The sequence below is a fragment of the Rhinolophus ferrumequinum genome, chromosome 9 (genome assembly GCF_004115265.2).
Source record: "Rhinolophus ferrumequinum isolate MPI-CBG mRhiFer1 chromosome 9, mRhiFer1_v1.p, whole genome shotgun sequence".
Lineage (NCBI taxonomy): Eukaryota > Metazoa > Chordata > Mammalia > Chiroptera > Rhinolophidae > Rhinolophus > Rhinolophus ferrumequinum.
In genome coordinates, this window is record NC_046292.1 from 27,758,498 (window position 1) to 27,780,464 (window position 21,967).

Sequence of the window (21,967 nt, forward strand, 5' to 3'; positions counted from 1 at the left end):
TGTGGTCCTGAGGGCTTTATGTGTGTTACGCCATTCATGTCTCACCTAATCTTAGGTGTCTTGGCTCAGTTTCCTCATCTGTAAACAGGACATTCCAAGATAAACATTTAGTATGATGTCTGCTACATAGTTAACGCTCAGCTAACAGTAGCCATTACCGCATCATCCCCATTTTATAGAAGAGAAAGTTGAAGTTCAGGGATGTTAAGTAACTTGCCCAAGGCCACAACCCTGATAAGTGACAGAGCTAGAGCTTGAACCCAGGGAGTCTGGCTTCAGTGCCCAGACTAGCCTACTTTTTGCTCTGTTGCAAAAGGCCTGTACTCAACTTAGAGCCAACTTCCAGAGCTCATCTTGCTGAGGTCTCCAGGTCTTTGCGCATACAGTTCCCTCTGCTGTTAGAATATCTCTCTTCATTCTCTTCCAGGAAGCCTTCCTCCAGTGCTCCCCTCCCCCATGACCATGCTTCAGCCTTCTCAACAGACTTCTCTCTCCACTCTCACCTCATCAAACTGTCACTTACATAGCGGGTACACGCCCTCAGGGTGATAATGTCCTTGTCACCTCTGACTCAGCCATGACTGGCCTGGCTCAGAGCAGACCTCCCCAAATGTTTGTTGGATTCATTGTGAGCCAAATCCATCAGAGAGAGGCAGGCCAAGAGTGGAGAACAATACCTGCTGGCAGGGATGCCTGCCTGTTCTCAGCGGCCACGTGCACTCCACAGCCAGCACACTCGCACTGTTCTTTGGCCAGAGCTCCTCACCATTGGTCAGAACTTCCAGTCCCCTGGCCCTGACTCACTTCACTCTCCAGCCTCCCCCCCAAATCAGTGAGTGGTTCACCTCTACAGGGACTGTACCATCCAACAGCTTGAGTCTGGAAGATTCTTCACCTCCCCCGTTCATTTAGTCAACAAATGTTTACCGAACACCGACTTGGAGTCAGGCACAGTGCTTGGTGTTGGATAGAGGGGAGAGCAAACCAGGCATAGTCCCAGCCTCACGAAGCTGACATGCTGGTGGGGGAGACAGTCAACCAACAAGTACACACATAAGTGGATGTGCAATGGCAAGTTCCTTATGAAGGGAAAGAATAGGGGATGTTCAGATAGGTTAACTCTTCAAGCACAGTAGTCAGGGAAGGCCTCTCTGAGGAGGTGACATTTAAGACAAGCCTTAGGATATGAAAAGCTCAGCTGTGCAAAGGGTAGGGGAAGAGCATTCTGGGCAAGGGAACAGCATATGCAAAGTCCAGGAGGTGGGAATGCAGTTGGAATACTGAGTAAATGAAAGTGGCAGAAACACAGGGAACAAGATTGGAATTGGCAAGAAATGAGGCTGAAAGTGAGGTTGAAACCAGAAGAGGAAAAGCTTGGATTTTATCTTTGGAATAAAAGGGTCATAGGGTAAGCGTTTTAAACTCGAGTTGAAATGATATGATTTGCATGTTTAAAGTTCTGTCTGGTTGCTGTTGAGAACTGGATGACAAAACAAGAGGAGGGTAAGGTGACAGGCCTACGGAGAGCAGTGAACTGGGAGGTAGGAGATGTGGCCAGGCCAAGGGGATGGCTGTGGGTTCAGAGAAGTGGGTGGACTCTAGAGAACTTAAGAAGGAGAATCACTCAGAGGTTTCCAGAAGAACTGAAAAAAAACTTTATTGGGTATCTGCAACAACCCCAGCAATGGGGTGGGAGTCAGAGGCACCAGAAAGGCTTGGGAATACAAACAAAAGATACAAATCCTCAACCAGAGAAAAAACACATCCAGTCACCTTCCCCCCCACCCCCAATCTCTTGGGGAGAATGAACCCAATATCAACTAAGATGCTGAAAGTTCTGGGCCATTTCCACCTCATTCAACAGATTCTTTTGGAGTTGGGTGCAGGAAAACATGGAAATGGGATTCCCAGAGCCCCACTAGGAGTAACGCTGGATTCTCCGGCTAGGAAGTCCTGAGGGCTGCAGCACTGACCTGGTATCCTGGGAGCATTGATCCACCACCTGGGGGGGAGGAGGGGGCAGGAAGAATGGGAGGGGGAAGAAGAGGGGAAGAAGGAGAGGGAGGAAGAGGAGGAAGAAAAGGAGGAAGAGTTCTTCCTGCCTTTTGTGAGAAAGGTGGAATGGGTCTTAGCCTTGTGCCACCTCCCTCTGTCCCCCTCTCCCAATTCCTGCGAACCTGCTGACGCCCTGCCCTCCCTCTCTATCTCCCTCAGGAGCACTCCCGGCCAGTGACCCACTCCCTGATTTGAAGGCCTCTCTCCTCAACGCTGCACATCTTGGACGGGTCCAGGAGGACAGCAATCTGATGGAGCTAACACTGAGGAGTGAAAGGATTACTTTAGCTCTTTAGGCCTCCTTGAGGAATTTGCCTTTTCAAAAGAGCTTTCTGGGTCATTTAAATGATCTCTGCCCTCTGACCCACTTCTCTGAAAGGGCCCTTTTTCCCTAGAGTTTTTGTAAATTCTACTTTTGCGCCCATGGAGTCTCCTCAATTCAGCCTCTGGTAGTTCCATCTAAGGGTGGGGGTGAGAGAACCTTCTCAGGAATGACATTCGAAGTACTTAGTAACCAGTGTGGAATAAGCACCAAAGAACGAATTGCCAGCTGGAGGACCCTATAGCCTTGGGTCTGCCGGGCATTTAATCAGCACAGGGCCCTGGGGGCAAGGCCACCTGGTGGGGGCGGGGGAGGGCACTCAGGAGAAGCAGGTAATTACTAACGAGCACAGAAGTGTTTCTGCATTTTAAGAACAGGTCTGGCACACTGGTCGTGCTGAATGTCAGTCCTGGGTCTGCCCCAATCTTGTCCAGAGTCGGCTCTTCCATTGGGAAGGGTCGCTGAGCCATCTATCTGTTCCCTCTGTTAGAGGAACAGTGGCTTGGATTGGAGCTGGGAAATGAAATGGCCTCTGAGCAGAGGCAGCTGCATGGAATCCTGGGTGAACAGGCTCTCAGGCCCTCGACCCCCTGTGTGGCCTTGCAGGGCCAAGCGCCTCCCACAGCCCTTCCTCTTGCCCCTCCTTGCAGTTATTTTTGTCCAGCCTGACAACCCTTGGCTGTCCTAGCAGTCTGCGCTCCGGGGGCCGGATGCAAACCAGGCAGCACAAATGTCTGGTGCTGAATCCCAAGAGGACTCCTCTCTGGCCGCCATCACGTGGGAACACGGCTCTCCTCGCTGTGCACGCAACAGGGACCACAGGTCTGGAGGATGGTGACGGGAGGAGAGGCAAGGTGCTGGGTGCTCTTTGCTCAATCCTGGCTCCTGTCTGGAAAAGCTGTCCCAGGCATGGTGGTAAGGACACCCTGTTGCGGAGTCTTACTGCTGCCAGGAAACCTCCCACCTGTGTGCGGGGAACTGCTGGATAGCTGGACAGTGGGTGTTTGCAGCTGGGAAGAGGGCAGGAGCAGGCACTGCTGGGCCCCCAGCCCACAGGTCTTGGCCGTGGTGGACAGCAGGTCTTTACTGTGGTTCACCGCGATGGGGTGGGCCGAAGACAGGTGGGTAGGGGCAGACAGGGTTCCCTTGTGGCCCCTGCTCCATTACTGTCTCAGGAAGCAAGGCAGACACCATGTTCCGGCCCCTCAGCCTGGGAAGGCTGTGGCCAGTCAGTCATTGCTGCTGGTTGGGGTCTGATCTCTCTAGGGAAGCAGCCAGCCTCAGGCCACCGTAACTTTTAGGTCAAAGCTTTGTTCCCAAAGCTGAGATTCATGCCTGCTGCCTCATATGTACTGGGCAGGAGAGGGGTCTGGGTACAGCTCTTCGGGCTCTCCCAGGGCTCATTTGTCCAGGTAAGAAGTGACACGAGCCTCTAAGATCCAAACAGTTCCAGGAGAGCTGGGTGGACAAACTGGGGCAAGCCGTGAAGCGGGGAGATGGGCCAAAGGAAGAGGGTGAAGAAGATGCCTTCATACACGACCCAGTCCAGGAAGCAGGGCAGAAAAGGTAGTGTCACTTTCAGAGCTCCTGAGGGGAAAGTCAGCTCAGAAAGCCCCGACTTCTGTGATTTCAGAGACCCAGGAATGGCAGAGCACAGCTCCTGTGGGCCTCCCGGCTGGCCCTGGGGAAGAGGGCTTGGAGGCAGGAATACCTGTGTAAGCAGGGGACCCCACAACACCAGAGGGCGTGGGGGAAGACCGCAGGAGGGGTGCCATGTGGCTGCTCCTGCCAGCTCTGCCGCTGGAGGCCATAGGCAGAGGGACAGCTGGCCTCTCCAGAGGGCGGGCCCTCCGGGTGGAAGATGCCCCTCGACTAGGCAGCAAATTCCTCCGGGTTGGCAGGATGGTGCCAGCGGCTCTGCGCACAGGAGTGGTTCGGAGAGCTGGGATGGGATAAGCAAGAGAGGAGGCGCTGGGGAGAATAGGGCCGGGCGCTCTTCCTAAGATGGAAAGCTGGCTGCTTGGGGCTGACAGCCCTGGGCAGCTGTGGAAGAAGGACCAGGGCCAGGCAGGAAAGGCCAGGGGGCCAGAGGGTGAGGGCGAAGGCTCCATCTCCGCCGCATAGCTGTTAAGGTGGGAGAGAAGGCGAATCCGGACGGGGTCCGCACGGCTGCTGGGCCCTTCCAGGACCCCCAGGTACCTGATGACCTCGGTGAGGCACTCCCGGAAACCGATGCTCCGGAAGTCAACTGCCAGGGCTCGGGCATCAAAGAATCCTGCAAAGTGAGGCATGATGAAAGCACACCTGGTGGGGGGCATGCACTGAGTCTGGGGGCAGACTGTCTGAGGTCTGGACCTACCTCCCCCCCTCACTCCCTGCGTGACCTTGCGCATGTCACCTCACCTCTCTGAGCCGGTCTTCCCATCTGTAAAGTGGGAATCACCATCCCTACTCGGGTAGAGGGGGTTTGTGAGAATCAAATGAGTTCACTAGATTATAAAGCATTGTAAAATGTAGAATATTGAATATTGTGTTCAGCATAATTCATGACTAATGCAAAGAAGAAACTTTGCAATCAAGATAACTTCATTTAAGTAGACACTTGCCAGGTGTGAAAGGGTGGTGTCCATGGAAGTGCAAACAATCTTGCCTGCTAATGCAGGCAGATGATGGGAGACTTCTCGGAGAAGGCAGCATAGTGTAGCAGTGAAGCCTGAGGTCTTTGGAGGTTCAAATCCCAGCTCTGTCACTTCATTAGCTGCTTGGTGGTGGACAAGTCTCTCAATCTCTCTATACCTCAATCTCCTTAGCTATAAAATGGCATATAGTGGTACCTGCTGTGTAGAATTGTGAGGGGGGAAATGAAATGGTGCACAGAAATGCAGTACATTAAAGGTTAGCTATCATTTATGTTACTGGCTGGGCCCCTACAGGAAGTTCAGTTTGTCCCCCAGCCCAAAGGGCAGACTGGAAAGCAGGCCCCTATTCTGGTCCTCCGCTGCTGCCATGAGGCTGGGGACACTCTCTGGATGATTTCAGTGAGGAATGCCCAGGTGGACTGCCCACAGATGTATTCTCACTGCCTCTTTGCACCTGCCTTTCTCTTAAGCACTACCTGGGCAGAGCCAGAAAAGCCCTGGTGAGCACAGCCTCATGACTACGGCAGCAAATCCCTGGTCTCTGGTTCACGGCTGAAGACCCCCAGAGGGACAGCTGGGCAGGGGATGATGTTGGGAGTCAGGCCTCCGTGGAAGCAAGGGCACTGGCTCTGCTGTATACTTAGCTGTGCTGACTTGGAGGAAATCCTTTCATCTTCTGTGTTCGCTGTTGTTGTGAAGTAGCATTTGCTGAGTTCTTACTAAGGACTTAATTTGCATTATCTAAGTTAATTTTCATAAAAACCCTTTTATTATTCCCATTTTAGAGATGAGGAAACTGAGGCATAGAGAAGTTAAATCATTTGTCCAAGGTCATAAAAGTAGTAAGTAGTGGAGCCAGGATTCAAATCTAAAGCCAGTGTGCTCTCAACCACAATTCTGTTTTCCCATTAACCCTTAGCCAGAAGATGGGGAAGACAGCAACCCCACTCCTGAGGTTCTTGTGAGAACCAAATGAGATAACAGTGTCAAAGCATTTGGAAACGATAAAATGTTGCCCAAATATTAGTCATGATTCTTCTTTTAATTGGGTGACCACAAATGTAGTTTGAAATATCTCCCCGACTGGTTGATTGGAGAGAGGTTTCTACTGTTGGCCATGCGTTCCTCTGGCAGAAATCCTCCGCGTGACCACCTGCATGAGGGTCAGCGGACGAGCTTGCTGGTCTTGCCAATTCATACACTCCAATCCACACGTACTGCGTCAGAACTCCGGGGTGTGACCTACCACTTTGCCTGCCCCAGATGGTGCTGCTACACCTGGAGAAGCACCAGGTTGGGCCACTTAAAATGCAACCGTCCCCTCCAAAGGGAGGAAGTCAAGATTTAAGGACTTAGGTCTTTGTGGCAAAGTCTGTGGAGCTTTCAATGTTTCCCAATTGTGAAATCGCCAAAATACACAGAGAGGCATCATGTAGACAAAATTTCTATTTGTCCGGAAGTCTTTTTAAAGCCACAGTTCCATGACTTCATTATAACAAACTAGCTCAAAAAAATGGAAGGAGTGATGATTGTATTCTACTACAATCCCACAACTGATCTCCACTGAGCTGTGAGCACCCCATATCACCCCAGGACTGCCTAGGACACAACAGCCCAGAAGGCAAGACCAGTGGACCAACCATCTGTGGCTAAAAATCTCAGGCAGGCCCCTCCCACTGGGATTCCAGCGAGAATGAGCTCATTTAGGCGAATGCTTAATGAGGCCCTGGGGTGGGTGGCGTGAGTAGTTAACAGTGTTGGAGAAGAGCTCCTCCAAGGTCTAGGCTGGAAGGAGTGGGGTTGAGGAAAGGGTTGGGACAAATGGAGACACAGAGAGTGGAGAGGGAGATGCCGAACAAAGAAGAGAGACAACCTTTGTGAAGGTTCCACCTGGATCTGCTTCAGCCTCTCTATAGACTGTGAGCGCCATGAGAGCAGGGACCATGTCTACTTTGCTCCCCAGTGTATCCCCAGGGCCCAGCCCCCAAATATCAGCTGCATGAATGACTCCCAGGAGAGGAGAGCATCAGTACCTGTCCCACCTGTGGCGTGGAGCATTTTCAAGTGATCTACCGTCATCTGCAGAACCTCAGCTTTCTCCAGCTTGGAGGAGCCCTGTGTGTAGGGGAGACAGAAGAGTGAAGGCCTCCAGCTGAACTCGGTCGCTCACCTCCCCTGCAGTGTCATCAGCACTCACTGTTTCCATTTTCTCATCTTCCTCCCACCCCACCACTGCCTGCAGTTGGGCTTCTGCTTTGGCCAAGGTCTCCAAATCCAATAGATTCTCTTCAGTTCTCACGTTAGTCCATTTGTCCACTGCACTGCCAACCCTCCTTCCTGAAACTCCTGTTCCCTCGACTTCCATGACACCACTTTTTCTTGGTTCTCCTTTCACCTTGCCTCTTGCTCTGCCTGTCCCTTAAAATGGTGGTGTCACCCGTGGGTGTTGGCTCACTTTTCTCGCTTAGCACACTCTCCCCAGAGGGTCTCGTTATCTCTGTGGCTTCATCACCAGAATGCCACTCCTGCATACCCACCCACCTCCTAGACCAGCTGTACTGGGGATTCAGGTTCACATTCACCACACCAAGATCTAGCTCATCAACTTACCCCCAAAGCACTTGCCTTCCTCTATTCTGTCTCTTGAGAATGTTTTCTAAGCCTCCAGCATCACCTGGGCTCCCAGGTGAAACCGGAGGGTCAGGCTCTCCATGAGAGTCCTTGAAGGCAGGTAGCAGGTCTAGTTCATGGCAGGTCTTGTGAAGCTTTTAGTGAATGTCTGTGCAATGACTGACTTGTTCTCACCAGCAAAGGAAGGCACATGACCTATGGCCATGCCTTGGAGCACAGGGTAAGAATCTTTGAGGCTGTCTGATCGTTTCAACTGTCTGACTTCCCACTGTGGTCCCTCCACCCCAATATGTTCAAAGGTAGAATGCTCTCTCCCTGAGCACCCTGTTCCACTTTCAAATAGCTCTAGAAATGTCAGTCGTGCAGAGGAATAAGAATCATACAGTTCTGTGTTCCGGTTCTGCTCTGCTATTTACTACCGTGTTTCCCGGAAAATAAGACCTAGCTGGACAATCAGATCTAATGCGTCTTTTGGAGCAAAAATTAATATAAGACCCGGTATTATATTATATTATATTATACCCGGTCTTATATTATAGTAAAATAAGACTGGGTCTTATATTAATTTTTGTTCCAAAAGACGCATTAGAGCTGATAGTCCAGCTAGGTCTTATTTTCGGGGAAACACGGTAGCTGTGTGACCTTGTATAAATTACTTCACCTCTCTGGGCTTCGGTTTCCTTACCTGTGCAACAGGCATTAATAATCCCTACCCTTCAGGATCACTTTGAAGATTCAATTCAATGGGATGATTGACATAAGCCACAACACCTGAGACACGTCAGTAAGTATCAATTTCCATTCCCCTTATCCCTGGCCAGTGACAGATATCAGTAAATGATATCACAGCTGCTACCTATCAATAAGGGATGCCATGTGACATGAACCTCATCTGCCACTCCAACAGATTTCCTCTAGCACAATCGGCAATGGCACATACCTGCTTCTCAAAGGCAGTGGGGACCAAGCGCCGCAATTCAGAAAGGCTGCTGTTGATGCGATCCCGACGCCGTTTCTCTATGATCTAAAAAAACAATGACACTGCACTGTACACCTGAAGCTGAACAATAATGAATGCCAACTATAATTTTATATATATATGTATATATATGTATGTACATACTTACAAGAAGCGGAGTACAGCATTAGGAATAGAGACAGTGGAAATGTAATGGCTCTGTGCGATGTCAGAGGGATAGTGGATGGGGGAGGGGGCTCACACTGTGTGAGGGACATAAATGATAAACGTCTAAGTATTACTTTGCCTTGTGCACCTGAAACTAATAAAAAAATAAAATAAAATATAAAAAAAATAAAAATAAAAAGCAATGACAAGAAGTTACGTGGAGGCACAGTTTCCAATGTGCCTTGATGGACACTGACTCCTACTTTCCCTTCACAATATTTTGTGGGAGAGATAAATCTATTCTTACTTTATGGAGGAGGAAACTGAGGCTCACAGAAGGGCAGTGATTTGCTTAAGGTCACACAGCAAGGATGTGCAAAGCTGGGAGTAGAATTCAGATCTCTTGTCTTGATCTGTAGGGGGGACCTTTAAAATGTTTGACCACGGATAGAGCAGGGCACCAACCAATCAGAACAGGGTCATCAGCCAAAGCATTGAAAAAGGCCCTGGAGGTCCCTGCTGGGCTAGTGGTACCCCTTCAGTTGCTGGGTCAGGAGGGCTGAGGAGTTACAGGCATTGTCCTCTCCAGCTGCAAAGGCCTTTCATTCACATTATCCCATTCTCACCTCACAATACTGGGAGCAGAATACGGATAGCAGTGAGACATTATGACTCCTATTTTATCAGTAAAGAAAATGAGGCTGGAGAGAAGTGATTTGCCTAGGTTTTTCTTTTCTTAAGGAGGGCGCAGCTTGCAGTGGCACATGCGGCGATCAAAGCGGCAACCTTGGTGTTATTAGCACCACGCTCTAACCCACTGAGCTAAGCGGCCACGGCTGCCTCAGTTTTTATGATCAGTGAGTGGCAGGGTGGTGTCTGCCAGATCTCAGGTCTCTGGGCTCGCAGTGCAGAAGCACAGCTGCGTCTTGGGGGAAAAGTGGGGCTGCGATTAGATGGCCAACGGCAGAAAGGATGCCTCCTTCTTCTGTTCCCCTCACTCACCCTTCAGCACACAGAGAGAAAAGGAAAGTTCTGGGCTCTGTGAGAAGAGGATGAAGGCTGGAATAAATAATAATGGCTAATTGTATATAAGGTACTGTTCTGAGTATGTTACAATACTTCACTTAATCTTCAAAACAACACTTTGAGGTACGTACTGTCATTACTTCAATTACACAGTTGAAATGAGGCATAGAGAAGTTAAGGGTCTGGCCCAAAGTCACCCCCACCCCCACCCCCAGCTACTGGCAGAGCCAGGATTTGAACTAGGCAGTCTAGCTTGGGGTGATATTTCTGACCAGGGTTCCCCAGGCCACATCCCTAGAAACTCCGGATAAACCTCTATTGGGCAACTCTGCCAGACACTCACCCCTCTGCGTTTCTTCCTGGCTTGCATCTGTGAAGGGCTGGGGGTGGACAGTGGCCTGGCCATCTGGCTGGAGAGGAAGAGAAAGGCAAATTTTTCAGAGCTGGGGGAACCATCTCCCTGGCCTGGGGTGACCTCATAGGCTGGCACAGCCCCCTCCTGGGTCGCTGTGGTCTCCCAAGCTGGCAGGAGGTGCAGGGCAGGCGTGGGAGAGACACATTCTCTCCCCTTCTCCCCGGGGCCCATTTCTCCCTGGGCCAAGTCCTCCCTTGCACTCTGTTTCCTGCCCGAGGGCGGCTAGGGCCGTGGGGGTGATTGACTCTCGCCCCTGCCCCTGCCCCATGCCCCTTTTTTTTATTGAGGCCGGCCTGAGGGCGGGCGTCGGGAACCGCGGCTGGCCACTCTGGCTCCTGCAACCCGATCCCCAGGCGGGGCGGTCGAGGGCACGGGCCAGCGGCGGTGGGGCCGGCCGGCGGGTTGGGTTTCAGAGGGAGCCGCTGGGAACAAGCGTGGAAAGAGCAGATGCCGCCGCTTCCCACGGGCCGGGCGCGCCGGCCGCCCGCCCTCCGCTGGGGCTGCAGCTGCCGCCGCCTCCCACGCAGAACGGCTGGGGGCGAGGGGGAGCGGCAACCCGGTCACAGGCCACTCTCGGACTCTGGGGACACTGACTTGGCCTCCTCAGAAAGCCTCAGCCCTGCCTCACATCGCCTGGCTAAAGGAAGGATATTTGCTTGCACCCCAGGAGTTCCCATCACAGGGAAGAGGCTCAGCCTTCGTGTTTTCCTGCCCAGACTGACCGAAATCCTCCCCAGCCCCACTGTTCGCCCTCTTAACTGTTTCCTGCTTTTGAAATGGACAGGATTCATTGGGGTGCACAGAGGATCCTTCATTTGGCCCACACCAGGGAGGTGCCATGCAGTGCCAGGGCTGGACTGCATGGGTCAGCCAGGCTCCACACTCCAGACGCTCAGCTCCCATGGGCAGACAACACATCAACAAATAACCTTACACAAGGTGACTCCTCTGTCATTTCAAATGCAAAAAGCCACCCATCTGAATAGGAACCCATGAGCTCACATTTCTCCTCTTGCCCCTGGGTTCCCATCTCAGGCGAGCCACTCCATCTCCCAGTTCCACAAGGCCGGCACCTGGCCACCATCTTTGATTCCTCCTGAGTCCTCACTCCACCTCGTCAAAACCTGCCTGTTCCATGTCTAAAACACATCTCGCACTTGTCATCATCTCCACTGCTGCTCTCAGGACTGAGCTCTATCATCTTTCACCTGGACAACTGCAAGAGTCTACTGTTGGGTCCCTTTGCTCCCTTGTGACCCACTACAAGCAGGCAGAGTGACCGTTTAAATACAAATCTGATCTTGTCACTCTCTTAAAACTCTTCAGAGGCTTCCCAATGATTTTAGGATCAAGGCCACCATCTTTCACGTGACTCAGCTGGTCCCTGTAACCTCCTAGACTGAACTCTCTTTTGCACTATGGGTTCCAGTCTGTGAATATACTAACTCTTTCCTGTGGTTGCACATATTGTTCCCCTAGCCTAGAATTCTCTGGTGTACCCCATCTCACCACCACCCCCAAGCCCCCTTTGCATAGTAACATATACCACTCTTTGGGTCTCAACTCAAATGTCACCTTCCTGGGGGAGCCTTTTCCGACATTCCCCAGTGCACTAGGTATCCCCTACTCTACTCTCTGCCAGCATCCTGCACTCACAGCAGTTACACCCGTTTGTTGCTTCATCTTTACATGATTATTTGATTAATGTCTCTCTCTCCAACAAGTCTGTAAGCTCCATGAGGCCATGAACCATGTCTGTCTCGTTCATTATTGTAGCCCCTGTACTCGGCAAGTGCTTGGAACATGGCAGAGCTCATGGCTGAGCTCCCCTCTCCTGCCCTCATCTTTGGCATTACTGGGGAACTGAGAGGTGACACCATAAAATCCACGTCCTAGGCTTTTGTGAAATGGGGGTATATGTGGCTCACCAGGAGGGTCCCAGGCCCCGTGATTTCCCTCTTGGCGTCAGAGGTTGGATCATTTTTATCAATTGCTCAAAGAGAGAAGGTTGCAGGAGAAACCAGTTCAACATTTGTCAAATCCTGCTGTTACGCCCCTGGCTTTGTCCAGCCACATCTGGAAAAGGGTATCTCCATTCAAACATCTGGACAAGAAGGGCTGGCTGGTAAGAGACCAGTGAAAGCTCCTGGGAGGGATGGCCCAGCAAGCTAGGTCCAGGGATCAGATGGCCAGATCCTGAGATCTGTAGGGCAGCTTGTTTACAAAGCTTCACTCGGGACAAGACCGGAGAGCCAAGGTATACTAAGAAATCGGCCTTTGTTCCCCCAGGCTGGATAAGGCGTCTCTAGGGGTATTGGGTTAGCATTGCACACGTCACTGCCTCTCAGCTTGATCCCTCCTCAGGGACCATCTGTCGGAGGCTGACGCACCCCTTTCAGGGCAGGTGGCTCTGCCATCCCTTTTTCCAGTCTCCTGGCCCCTTGATCTCTGCAGTATTACCACTCTGCCCCCATTCCCTATCCCACAGGAAAACCTCACTTTACAGTTTTCTTGGCATCACTATGTACATTGCCCTCCTGTGAGCCTAACAAAAGCCCCATTTTACAGATGAGGATGCTGAGGCTTGGGAAGCTAAGGCAGCTTGCCCAGACTACACAGCTGCTAAGGAGCAAAGCCAGCATGGGAATCCATGTCTTCTGGCTCCAAATTCAGCATTGTTTTCCCTCTTAATTCCTATTTCCTGTCTGTCTGAATGGCCCTCCAGTCCCCTTATCCCTAAAACTCCCAAGAGCTCAGCCTGAGCTGCTTCATGGCTATGATCTGGCCCTGACACTGGGAGGAGGTGTGAGAGCTTCTTGGCTGAGAGTCTGAAAATAAGGCAGATTTTCACAGACCCAGAGAAGATATGTTGACCACCAAGATCTGCTCCATGGGCTTTGAATGGTCCCTAGCCAGAATTCTGGGGTGGTCTCTTGGGGTGGGGGCAGTTTTCTAGGTGGTCTGGCTGCCAGTCCTGACCACCCTTAGTGCTTATCCTCAGTTTCCCCTTGGGAACTCCCCTGTGGAGCCCTGGTAGATAATCCCACTCATTTTGCATCGACCAAAGGCAGAATCACAATGTTCCCAATAAAGGGACCTCCGAGAGCACTGAGCCTACTGGTAAAATGAGGAAACTCAGAGAGGGGAAGGGATCTGTTCCAGGCCACACAGCAAATTAGAGGAAATTCCAGAACTAGAGCCAAGTCTACTTGCTTTTAAACCAGTGCTCTTCCCAATGCACCCCATATATTCATCATCCCATCTTGTATATCTCATAGCCAGTACTTTTTGTTCTAGACAGCGTATCCACATTCACTTGTCTCATTTATTGCACAATAGCTCTGTGAGTTAAGTATTATTGGGGCCATTTCACATTTAGGAAAAAGAATCATTTGATAGATGGAGCAACAGAGACACAGAGTTAAGAATCATGCCCAGTAAGTCCAATTTTCAATCTAATGAAAAGTCCAATCTCCAGTCTTTTCATTAGATTATGCTCCCTCATGAACACGCATCCTCCAACTGAATGGCAACCCCTTAGAGAGCAGCATTAATTGGAAGTTACCTTGTGCCGAAGCAGGGAGCTTTAGGTTCATTACCTCATCAAAGCCTCACCCTGTGAGGTGGGTATTAGCATCACCATTTTGTAAGGGAGAAAACTGAGGTTCCGAAATGCCCAAGTTAATGGTGGCGAGAGTGAAACGCAGGTCCATCTGATTTCAAAGATCACCATGTGCCTTACATCATGTAGGAACAACCCACAGACCCTGACCCAATGCCTGACATGTGGCAGGTGCTCATTAAATGTTTGCAGAGGGGGAAGGAAGAGGCTATAGTCTCAGTTGGGCCCCAACATGTCAGGGGGCTGGGTTTAGATAGGAACTCAGTGGGCGATTCCCACGGATGGGGCAGGATACCACCACCAGGCAGATGCCCACAGTGACATGGAACACACTCTGCTATTTATTCTCACATCTTTGAGTGTGGGGGGTTCATGCCCTGCCTCTGACCCCAGGGAGGCTGGCTGCCCCAGTCCCATGGCCCTTGCCACTGTTTATCTGGCTGTCTTTGTACACGAAGCTCTTCTTCTCTGAGAGTTCCCTGAGGGCAGAGGCTGAGCAGGATACATCTGGGCCCCCCACACCCAGCCCAGGGTCTGGGCCACAGCAGGCATCGTTCAGCACTCCCTGAATTGAAGTATTGATGTCTGTCGGGGGGAGGGTCCTTTGGTGAGTCCTACAAAGAGGAGTCTATAAGTCAGCTCTGCCAGATGTCCAACTGCTTTCTCTCCTCTGATGGGGTCTACTCCTCTAAGAATTGAGACAGTCTCTAAAACTGGGCTTTGGCTGAAAGGACAAAATACTGTATAGGAAAAAACTGTCCACTGATCCTTAAAGCTACAGCCCAAATGCCACCACCTTCAAGAAGCCCTCCCTGTCGCCTTTGGCTGTAAATGACCTCTCCCTGCTTGGGTGCCCTCACAACCCACAGTCTGTCTCTTCCATGCTGTCCATGGTCTTTGTGTGACCTGGCTGGTCACTGGCCAGGATGCAAATTCTTAAAAGACAGAAGCCAACTCTGATCAGCCTAGCTCTCTGGCATCAATTTCATGCTTCTGATTCATGAATACCCGATGACATTGAATTTGAGACCCCTCTCCACTACCATCACATGGTGTTGGTCCCTTCCCTGCTCCCAGCGGGCACAGACTCAGAGGATTGCTTCTCGAAAGAGCAGTTTCTGCTAAACAATTATAAAGCCTACTAAGTTGCATAGGAAATTGTATTAGACACCCCAAAATCTAATGTACAGGATGCAAGGGAGATATCTATTGCCTTACCTCCTGTTATAAGCTATAAATAATTGAAAGCTGGTGGCATTTTACTAGGATTTATGATTCAGGCAGGACCCCCTGGTCTCAGAAAACTGGAGATCATTGAAATTATGAAATGCCCTCAAAAATATCCCTAAGAATGAACTGAACTCCACTTCTAATTATATTCTAGAGAGTCAAGTTTAGATGAGTCAGGACAGATTAGAGAGCCTTCCTTTTCTTACTCCCTCTCCTCCCTAATGTTACTACTGAGGGAACAGGCTCACAAAGGGAAAGCAATGGCCCAAGCTCACATGGTGAGTTGGTGGCATATTGGGGCTGGGATCCAGGCCTGTAGACTCCCAATTAGCCCTTGCAGCTCTTTCAGGTTTCTGCGCATCGTGTGTTGGGTGCCTGACACTAATTATTTGCTAAGTGCTAGGCCCTGTCTTAAACCCTTGACATATGCTATCTCGTTTGATTTTCCCAATATTCCCGTGAAGTCTGTTCTATTAGTTACACCCATTTTACAGGTGAGGGAACTGAAGCATAGGTTGTCCACAGAACTGGAAAACAGCACTATACATGTGCAGTTTGTTCTACAGGTTTGAAGCAGGTCGGAACGTTTACCAACAGCGGAAAGACACTGGCAGCAGGGTGGTGCAGTAGAAAGAGCACTGGAATTGGAGTCTAGGCTCTTGCACTGACCACCGGCAAGTCAGCTATTATTTTCTTCAATACCAGAACGTTAATTTCAAAGTCCAAGTTGCTCAAGGCAGGGGAGACTTTCTTCCCCTGGAAGCTTTTTGTGTACTATATGCTCAGTGGCACCCAAGTTCGGGTAAAAATTGGGAAAGTATGGTTATTCTGCATAGTCAGCGGATTCCAGACGGGGTGTAGAGCCAACAGTCTATGAGGTTTTTCCCTAAAAGCTTTAGGGAAAACTCCTTGCCAATAGCCTCACCCGTTCGCTTCGACAGAAAGAGATTACAGCTGGACTTCAGACCCACCAGCTGAACGTTACCTCCATGCCAAGCCCTAAATGGCCAAGGGCGCACAGGACCCCAGGCACTCGAGCGTGTAACGACACGCACTGCACCGCTCCTCCCCACCCCACCCCACACACGTCTGTGGGCCGTCGCCCACACCTGCGTCTCCCGAAGCCGCATGGAGGACCAGTCCCCGAGGTCGCTGAGCCCGTCGGCGCACCCAGTCCCCCACTCCAGTCCTTACCTAAGCTCACCCTCGCAGCCCACGTCGATGGGTCCGTCGGACTCGCCGTCGGAGCCGCTGGGCTCCCTGGGCCGCTTCATTGCGAGCTGAGGCTGCCAGGTCTCAGCCCCGCGCTGCGGGCTCCCAGCCGGAAAGTCGGCCCCACCCCGCCCCGGCCCCGCCCCGGCCCCGCCTCGGGGGCGCTGCCACCGCCCTTTCCCAGGGCCCTTTCCTGCGCGGCAGCCCCGGGCGGCCCGGCGCCCCCTCGCCCCCGCGGTGACGCGCAGGCGGAGCCGTGGGAAGGCCTCGGGCGGTTGCCGCTCCCACCGACGGCTGGGAGGTCCGGCTCTGCTCCGCCGCCTCGGCCACCGCGCGCTGGGTGGCCTTGGGCAGGTGCCCTTGGAGGCCCCCCGGGGAAGCCAGGGGTCTCCGTCTGTCACTAGTTCGCCCGGGACGTTGCCAATCTGTGGAGGGCGCGCCGCTCAGCGATGCCCCAGTTTCTGCAAAGGTCGACCCCGCAGGCTCCTGCCTTCTGGGGTTGTGGGGTCTGCGGACACGTCCGGTTCGGTGAGGTTGGTGCCGGTGGCTGTGGCCTGATCCTCGACAAAAATCCCGCAGCAGCTTCTCCCACAGGAGTCCAAAGCAAGTGAAATGTGGGTGGGGGGGCAGGGGGGTATGGGGTCAGGGCAGTCAGACCTGTGAAAGGCGGCTGTCATCTCCAAAAGGGGCTGCTGAAATTGTGGCTGCACCACTTGGGCAGGATGGGCTCTGACCAAGGTTCCTGAAGGCCTAACTGGGTGGTGGTGGTGGTGGTGGTGGTGGTGGTGCGAGCTGTCTCTGGGAATCAGTTCTCAGGACCAGAGGCAGAGCTGTAAGGAGGCCAAGAGCCCCCGAAAAGCGCTTTCTGAAGCTGAGTTAGGGCCTTCCAAGTAGGGCAGGGAGGCACCTTCCAGCCTCCCGCCAACAGACCAAACTGTTCACTCAATGGGGTCTCCAGCTGCCCTGCCCCTAGAGAGGGGAATCACAGAAGATTCTCAGAGATTCACCTGCCATCCTCATGGGCCAGTACCTTGGGAAGAAGCACATGGGAGCATGCTGGAAGGGTGAAGCACAGGGAGGAGGAGTTGGGAAGGCAGGCTTCATGTGGGGGGTCAGAGAAGTCCTTCCCTTTGTCTCACCCACCAGGACCCAGAGGAAGCCACCTCTTCATTTGCAGAATGGGGTTGGTCGTCTGAGAATGACGCACTTTCACCCCTACAGCAAGACCTTCTTGGGGACACTAGATTGTGGTGGTGGGAAAGAACATTCCTATGCCCCTTCCACACATGTCCACAGACACAACCGTTTGGCCAAGTTAACAACCATACCGACACACACTGATCCACACCTGGCATGAGCAGTCAGTACCTACAGCCTGTGCCTCCTCGGGAGGCCCTGGGGGTCACGCCAGCCACACCTAAGGACGCTTCTGAATGTGCTCAGCACTCGCGTGACTTCTGTGGACACATGCCAGTGGAGGGGAAACCTCAAGCAACATAGAGGTTGCACAATCCATGTATTCTGCAGTCCCCGGGAAGGCAGAAATGAACAATGTCTCCCAGGTATCTGCCCTGTGTGACTGAGATTGCAAGGACTGGCAGTGGAGCAGATTTGCACAGGAACGTCAAGGGCTCTGTTCGTGTGAAATGCCACAGGTCATCAAAATGGGGGGCACAGTTAGATAGGGGGTCTGGAACTCAAAAAAGAGGTCTAAGCTGGGTATTTCAATTTATTTTTTTTTATTATTTTTCCCCCCCACCCCCTGGGTATTTCAATTTAGACATCATTAGGTGGCACTTAAAGCTATGGGAATGGATGGATTCCCTAGAAAGTGTGGATGGAGACAGAGAGGCCTAACTAAATAGTTAACATTTGGTAAGCGCTTACTGTAATACCTGAAACTGTTTTGTAGGTATAACCTCATTTAATCCTTGACTACTTTATAAAATGGTAACAGTATCATCATCCTCACTTTACAAATGAGAAACAAAGGCACAGAGAGGTAGACTAACTCTCTTTAAGAGGGGCAGATAGTAAATGGAAGGGCTGGAATTTAACAAGGTAATTTAGTTCCAGAGCCAAATCACTAGGCTTTATTACTTTATGTAGCTCTTACACATTAGGCTACACTATCTAGTACTGAGCCTAAAGCTGTGCCATCAATACAAAAGCCACAACGCACATGCAGCCACTAAGCACTTGAAATGTGGCTGGTCTAAATTATTATGTGTAATAAGTATGAAACACACACCAGAATTTTTTAAAAAATGAAGAAAGCAAAAGATCGCATTGATATTTTTTATATTGATTATGTGTTGAAATGATATTTTCAACATCTTAGATAAATAAAATATATTATTAAAATTAACTTCGCTTGTTTTCTTTTTAGTGCTTTTAGTGTGCGTACTAGAAGAATTTTAATTGTATACGTAACTCCCATTCTATTTCAATTGGACAGTGCTAATCTAGTAAAGAGGTTCTTAATCTCAGCATTATTGACATTTTGGGCTGGAAACTTCTTTATTGTGTGGAGCTCTTTTGTGCATTGTAGAATGTTTAGCAGCATCCCTGGCCTTTACCCATTAAATGCCAGTAGTACCTGCCCCAGCTGTGACCATTAAAAATGGCTCTAGATAATACCAAGTGTTCACTGGGGGGAAAAAATCACCCCTTTGAGAATGAGAATTACTGGTCTAGAGAGACTCCAAGATTTAGACGTAGAGCAGAAGAGAAAGGGCTGTCAGAGGAGACAGGGAAGGAACAGCCAGGGAGGTGGAGGAGAGCAAGATTTAAAATGTCAGTCAGTTTGTGTCACTTCCGCTTAAAACCATCCATAGGCTTCCCATCACATTTAGAGTAAAATGCCAAAGAATAAGCAGGAGTAGAGATTTGGGGACTGGTAGCTGAAGCCATGGGGTACATGAGATAACTCAAGGAGCTAGTGCAGAGCAAGAAGGAGGAGAATCCAGTGTAGAAGCCTGGGGAAAAACAGCCAGAGAAACTCGGGGAAGGAGAAGGAAACGGAGGCAAAAATGGAGCACCAGGGGCCAAGGTCAGAGAGGGCCAAGAACAAGGGCTTGATCAGCAGTCCAGGGGCTCTAAGAGGAAGATGTGCAATCACAAAGTCACAGAGGCCTTGGCACAAGTGGAAGAGGCAAAAGCAGGGGCCAGATCCATGGATCAGGAAGTGTCTGGGGAACGATGGAGAAGCAGTTTTGAAGAAGGGGCAGGTCAATGAGAGAGGGCACACAGGCAGCTCCAGAGACCAGGAAGGTCTCAGGGGCGATTTGCTTGCTGATGGAGAGGGTGTTAGGTGTATGCAGAGGTGGGCCCTGGGGAGCCCAGGAGTAGTAGCAGTCAGCCTCAGTCCAAAGGGAGTGAGGCAGAGAGGGGACTTCTATCCTCACCACTTCCCCATCCCCCTGCTCTGGAGCTCAGCAAGCAGGAAGAGATTTTCAAGGGCAGGTTCCAGCTCCAGTGAACTGTCTCAATCCTTGACTCCTACACTAGGTCAGGCTCTGTCTTCTCTCAGGGCTGGTATTCAGGTTACTAAACTGACAAGGCCTGGGCTCCAAATGGTTAGGTTGCATGTGGGCTATATGCTGAAACAGGGACGTCTGCTGGGCCAGGCACCGAGCCTCTAACATCTGGGTGGTGGAGGTATCTGGGGGTCCCAGGGAAGATGTTGGTTGGCACAGAGATGTTTGGGGCAGTGGTTGGTAATTATTAATTGTGCAATAATTTGTGTCTGTCTTTGGCACATAGAGGCAGGAACCAGGTGGGGTTTGCTCATTATTGTCTCCTCTGTGCCTAGTGGTGTCTGGCACATAGTAGGTGTTTGATAAATACTGGCTGAGTGACGAGTGATAGGAAAGGGAGCTGGGGGGATCCTGAAGGCCTTCCCTTTGGGGGAGGTGGTGCCTGGCCCCTGTGAAAACAGCAGTCACAGCAGGCACTGTCCTGGCCCAGGGCCTGGGGAGAGGTGGTGATGTGGGGAGGGCTAGAGCACCTTGGTGCCGCTCAGTCTTCCCTCTGCAGGGCCTTGGCCTTCCTTTTGTGTCTGGAGACACTGAGACCCAGAGAGAGGCAGAAATTCCCTCGAGCTTCATAGTGAGGCAGGAGGTGAGCCAGGATAAGAGAGGCCTTTCTGTGCCTTGGTTTTCTCATCTATGAAATGGGGTGATAACAAAACTGCTCCCTCCATAGGCTGTTCGAGTGTTAAATGAGGTAAGATGTATAGAACAGTGCCTAATGTTTAAAATGAGAGCTTGGTAATGTTAGCATTTGGCTAAGCCTCTGTCTCCATGCATTTTCTCCTTAGGAGATTCATCTACTCCCGTGGCTTTATCTCCTGTAAACCAATGATTCCCAAATTTATGTCTCCAATGCAGACCTTTTCTCTGAGCTTCGGACCCATATATCCAACTGCCCAGTCCTTCTCTTACACTTACGTTGGCCCACTCGTGTGCCAAGACCGAGCCAGGGTGTGTTGGGCCTGCCCTAGAAACACCCCCAACCCCCAGCTCTCTGTGCCAAAGCCCACATCTACAGGGCCTCCAGCCCAGATGTCAGGCATCCCATCACCACTTTCCTGTTTGGTGTTTAATCCTGAGAACAATCTGAGCCTCCTTGCCTCAGCCTCTCCTTGACCCCTGCTCTCCCAGGCCCTTCCTGTCCTCCCTTTGCCCTCCTCCCCTGCTCCCCTGGGACCCATCAGCGCTCACTCCCAACCTCCCCAGCTGCCACCACAGCTGGTCACTGACGGAATGTGCAGCTGTTGAGAGCCACATGTGCTGAACAGGCGGTGCACAGCCACCCCTGGGGCCAGCGGGGGTGGGGGTGGGACCATCTGTCTGTGTCTGTTTGTCAGTCTAGCGCGCGCGCACACACACACACACACACACACTCCTTCTCCAGGGAAGGCAGTGAACAGTATTGGTTTGGTTCCCTTCTCCAGTCCTGGGCTGCAGAATTCATGAGGGTCATGCTCCACCTATGGGGTTCCAGTGGCCCCAGCTCGGGGACCCTGAGAGCAGACTGACCGGGCTGGCCCAGTTGTCTTGATGCACATACACTCCTGCTCCTGTGTGCAGACAGTACAAAGCCCCACAGAGGCTGCCCAGGGCCCTAATGGCAGGCTGGGTGATCAGAGCCTCTGTAGCTTTCCCAGGCCCTGGGGGTAGGGGGTGCGGTTGGGGATGGCCTGCAATGGAGGAAGCCAGAGGCCTCGGACACATTCCAGAGCCCCCTTGGCAGCGCCCAGAGGCTCCAGAGGCTTCTCAGGCCTGGGGCAGCGCCAGCAGCAACTGTCCTGGTTCCCACACTCTGGACTCTCTGGAATCTCTGCAGATTTCTCTTCTATGTGTACATGATGTCAGCAGGACTAGGACATTGGGGGTGGAGGGAGTGGAGGGGCTGAAGACACCATCTCCCTGAAGTCAGATGGCCATGAGGGGGGCGATGGGGGAGAGTCCGGTCTTTGGCATTGCCCACCCAGTAAGAAGAGGATGACTTGGCCTCTGGCTCCTAAGCCTGACTGGGTCCTGACACTGCCCACTGCATTCTTGTTGGAGCCCCTCTCCATCTCTCGGGGGCTCAGTTTTTTCATCTGTAAAATGGAGGTAAGACTAGCATCTACCTCCTATGTATAATAGTGAAGGATATAGAATCTTGACCTTATTGGAGATCC

General features: G+C 51.5%; 1 protein-coding gene across 3 annotated transcripts; it reads right to left on the reverse strand.

The window, feature by feature from the left end:
- Window positions 1-1,664: 1,664 nt before the first annotated feature.
- Window positions 1,665-16,388, reverse strand: HEYL (hes related family bHLH transcription factor with YRPW motif like). 3 transcript variants are annotated; one of them, XM_033115586.1, is made up of 5 exons: window positions 16,261-16,388; window positions 10,143-10,209; window positions 8,588-8,671; window positions 7,059-7,131; window positions 1,665-4,652 (listed from the first exon to the last, which is right to left on the reverse strand). In XM_033115586.1, the coding sequence occupies exons 1-5, from the start codon at window positions 16,338-16,340 to the stop codon at window positions 3,982-3,984; spliced, it is 975 nt and encodes a 324-aa protein (XP_032971477.1). In that variant the 5' UTR covers window positions 16,341-16,388; the 3' UTR covers window positions 1,665-3,981. The 3 variants fall into 3 exon arrangements, with proteins under 3 accessions (XP_032971477.1, XP_032971476.1, XP_032971478.1); XM_033115585.1 differs by having other exon boundaries at window positions 7,050-7,131; XM_033115587.1 differs by having other exon boundaries at window positions 7,050-7,131; window positions 10,143-10,205; window positions 16,261-16,359.
- Between the last annotated feature and the right edge of the window lie 5,579 nt (window positions 16,389-21,967).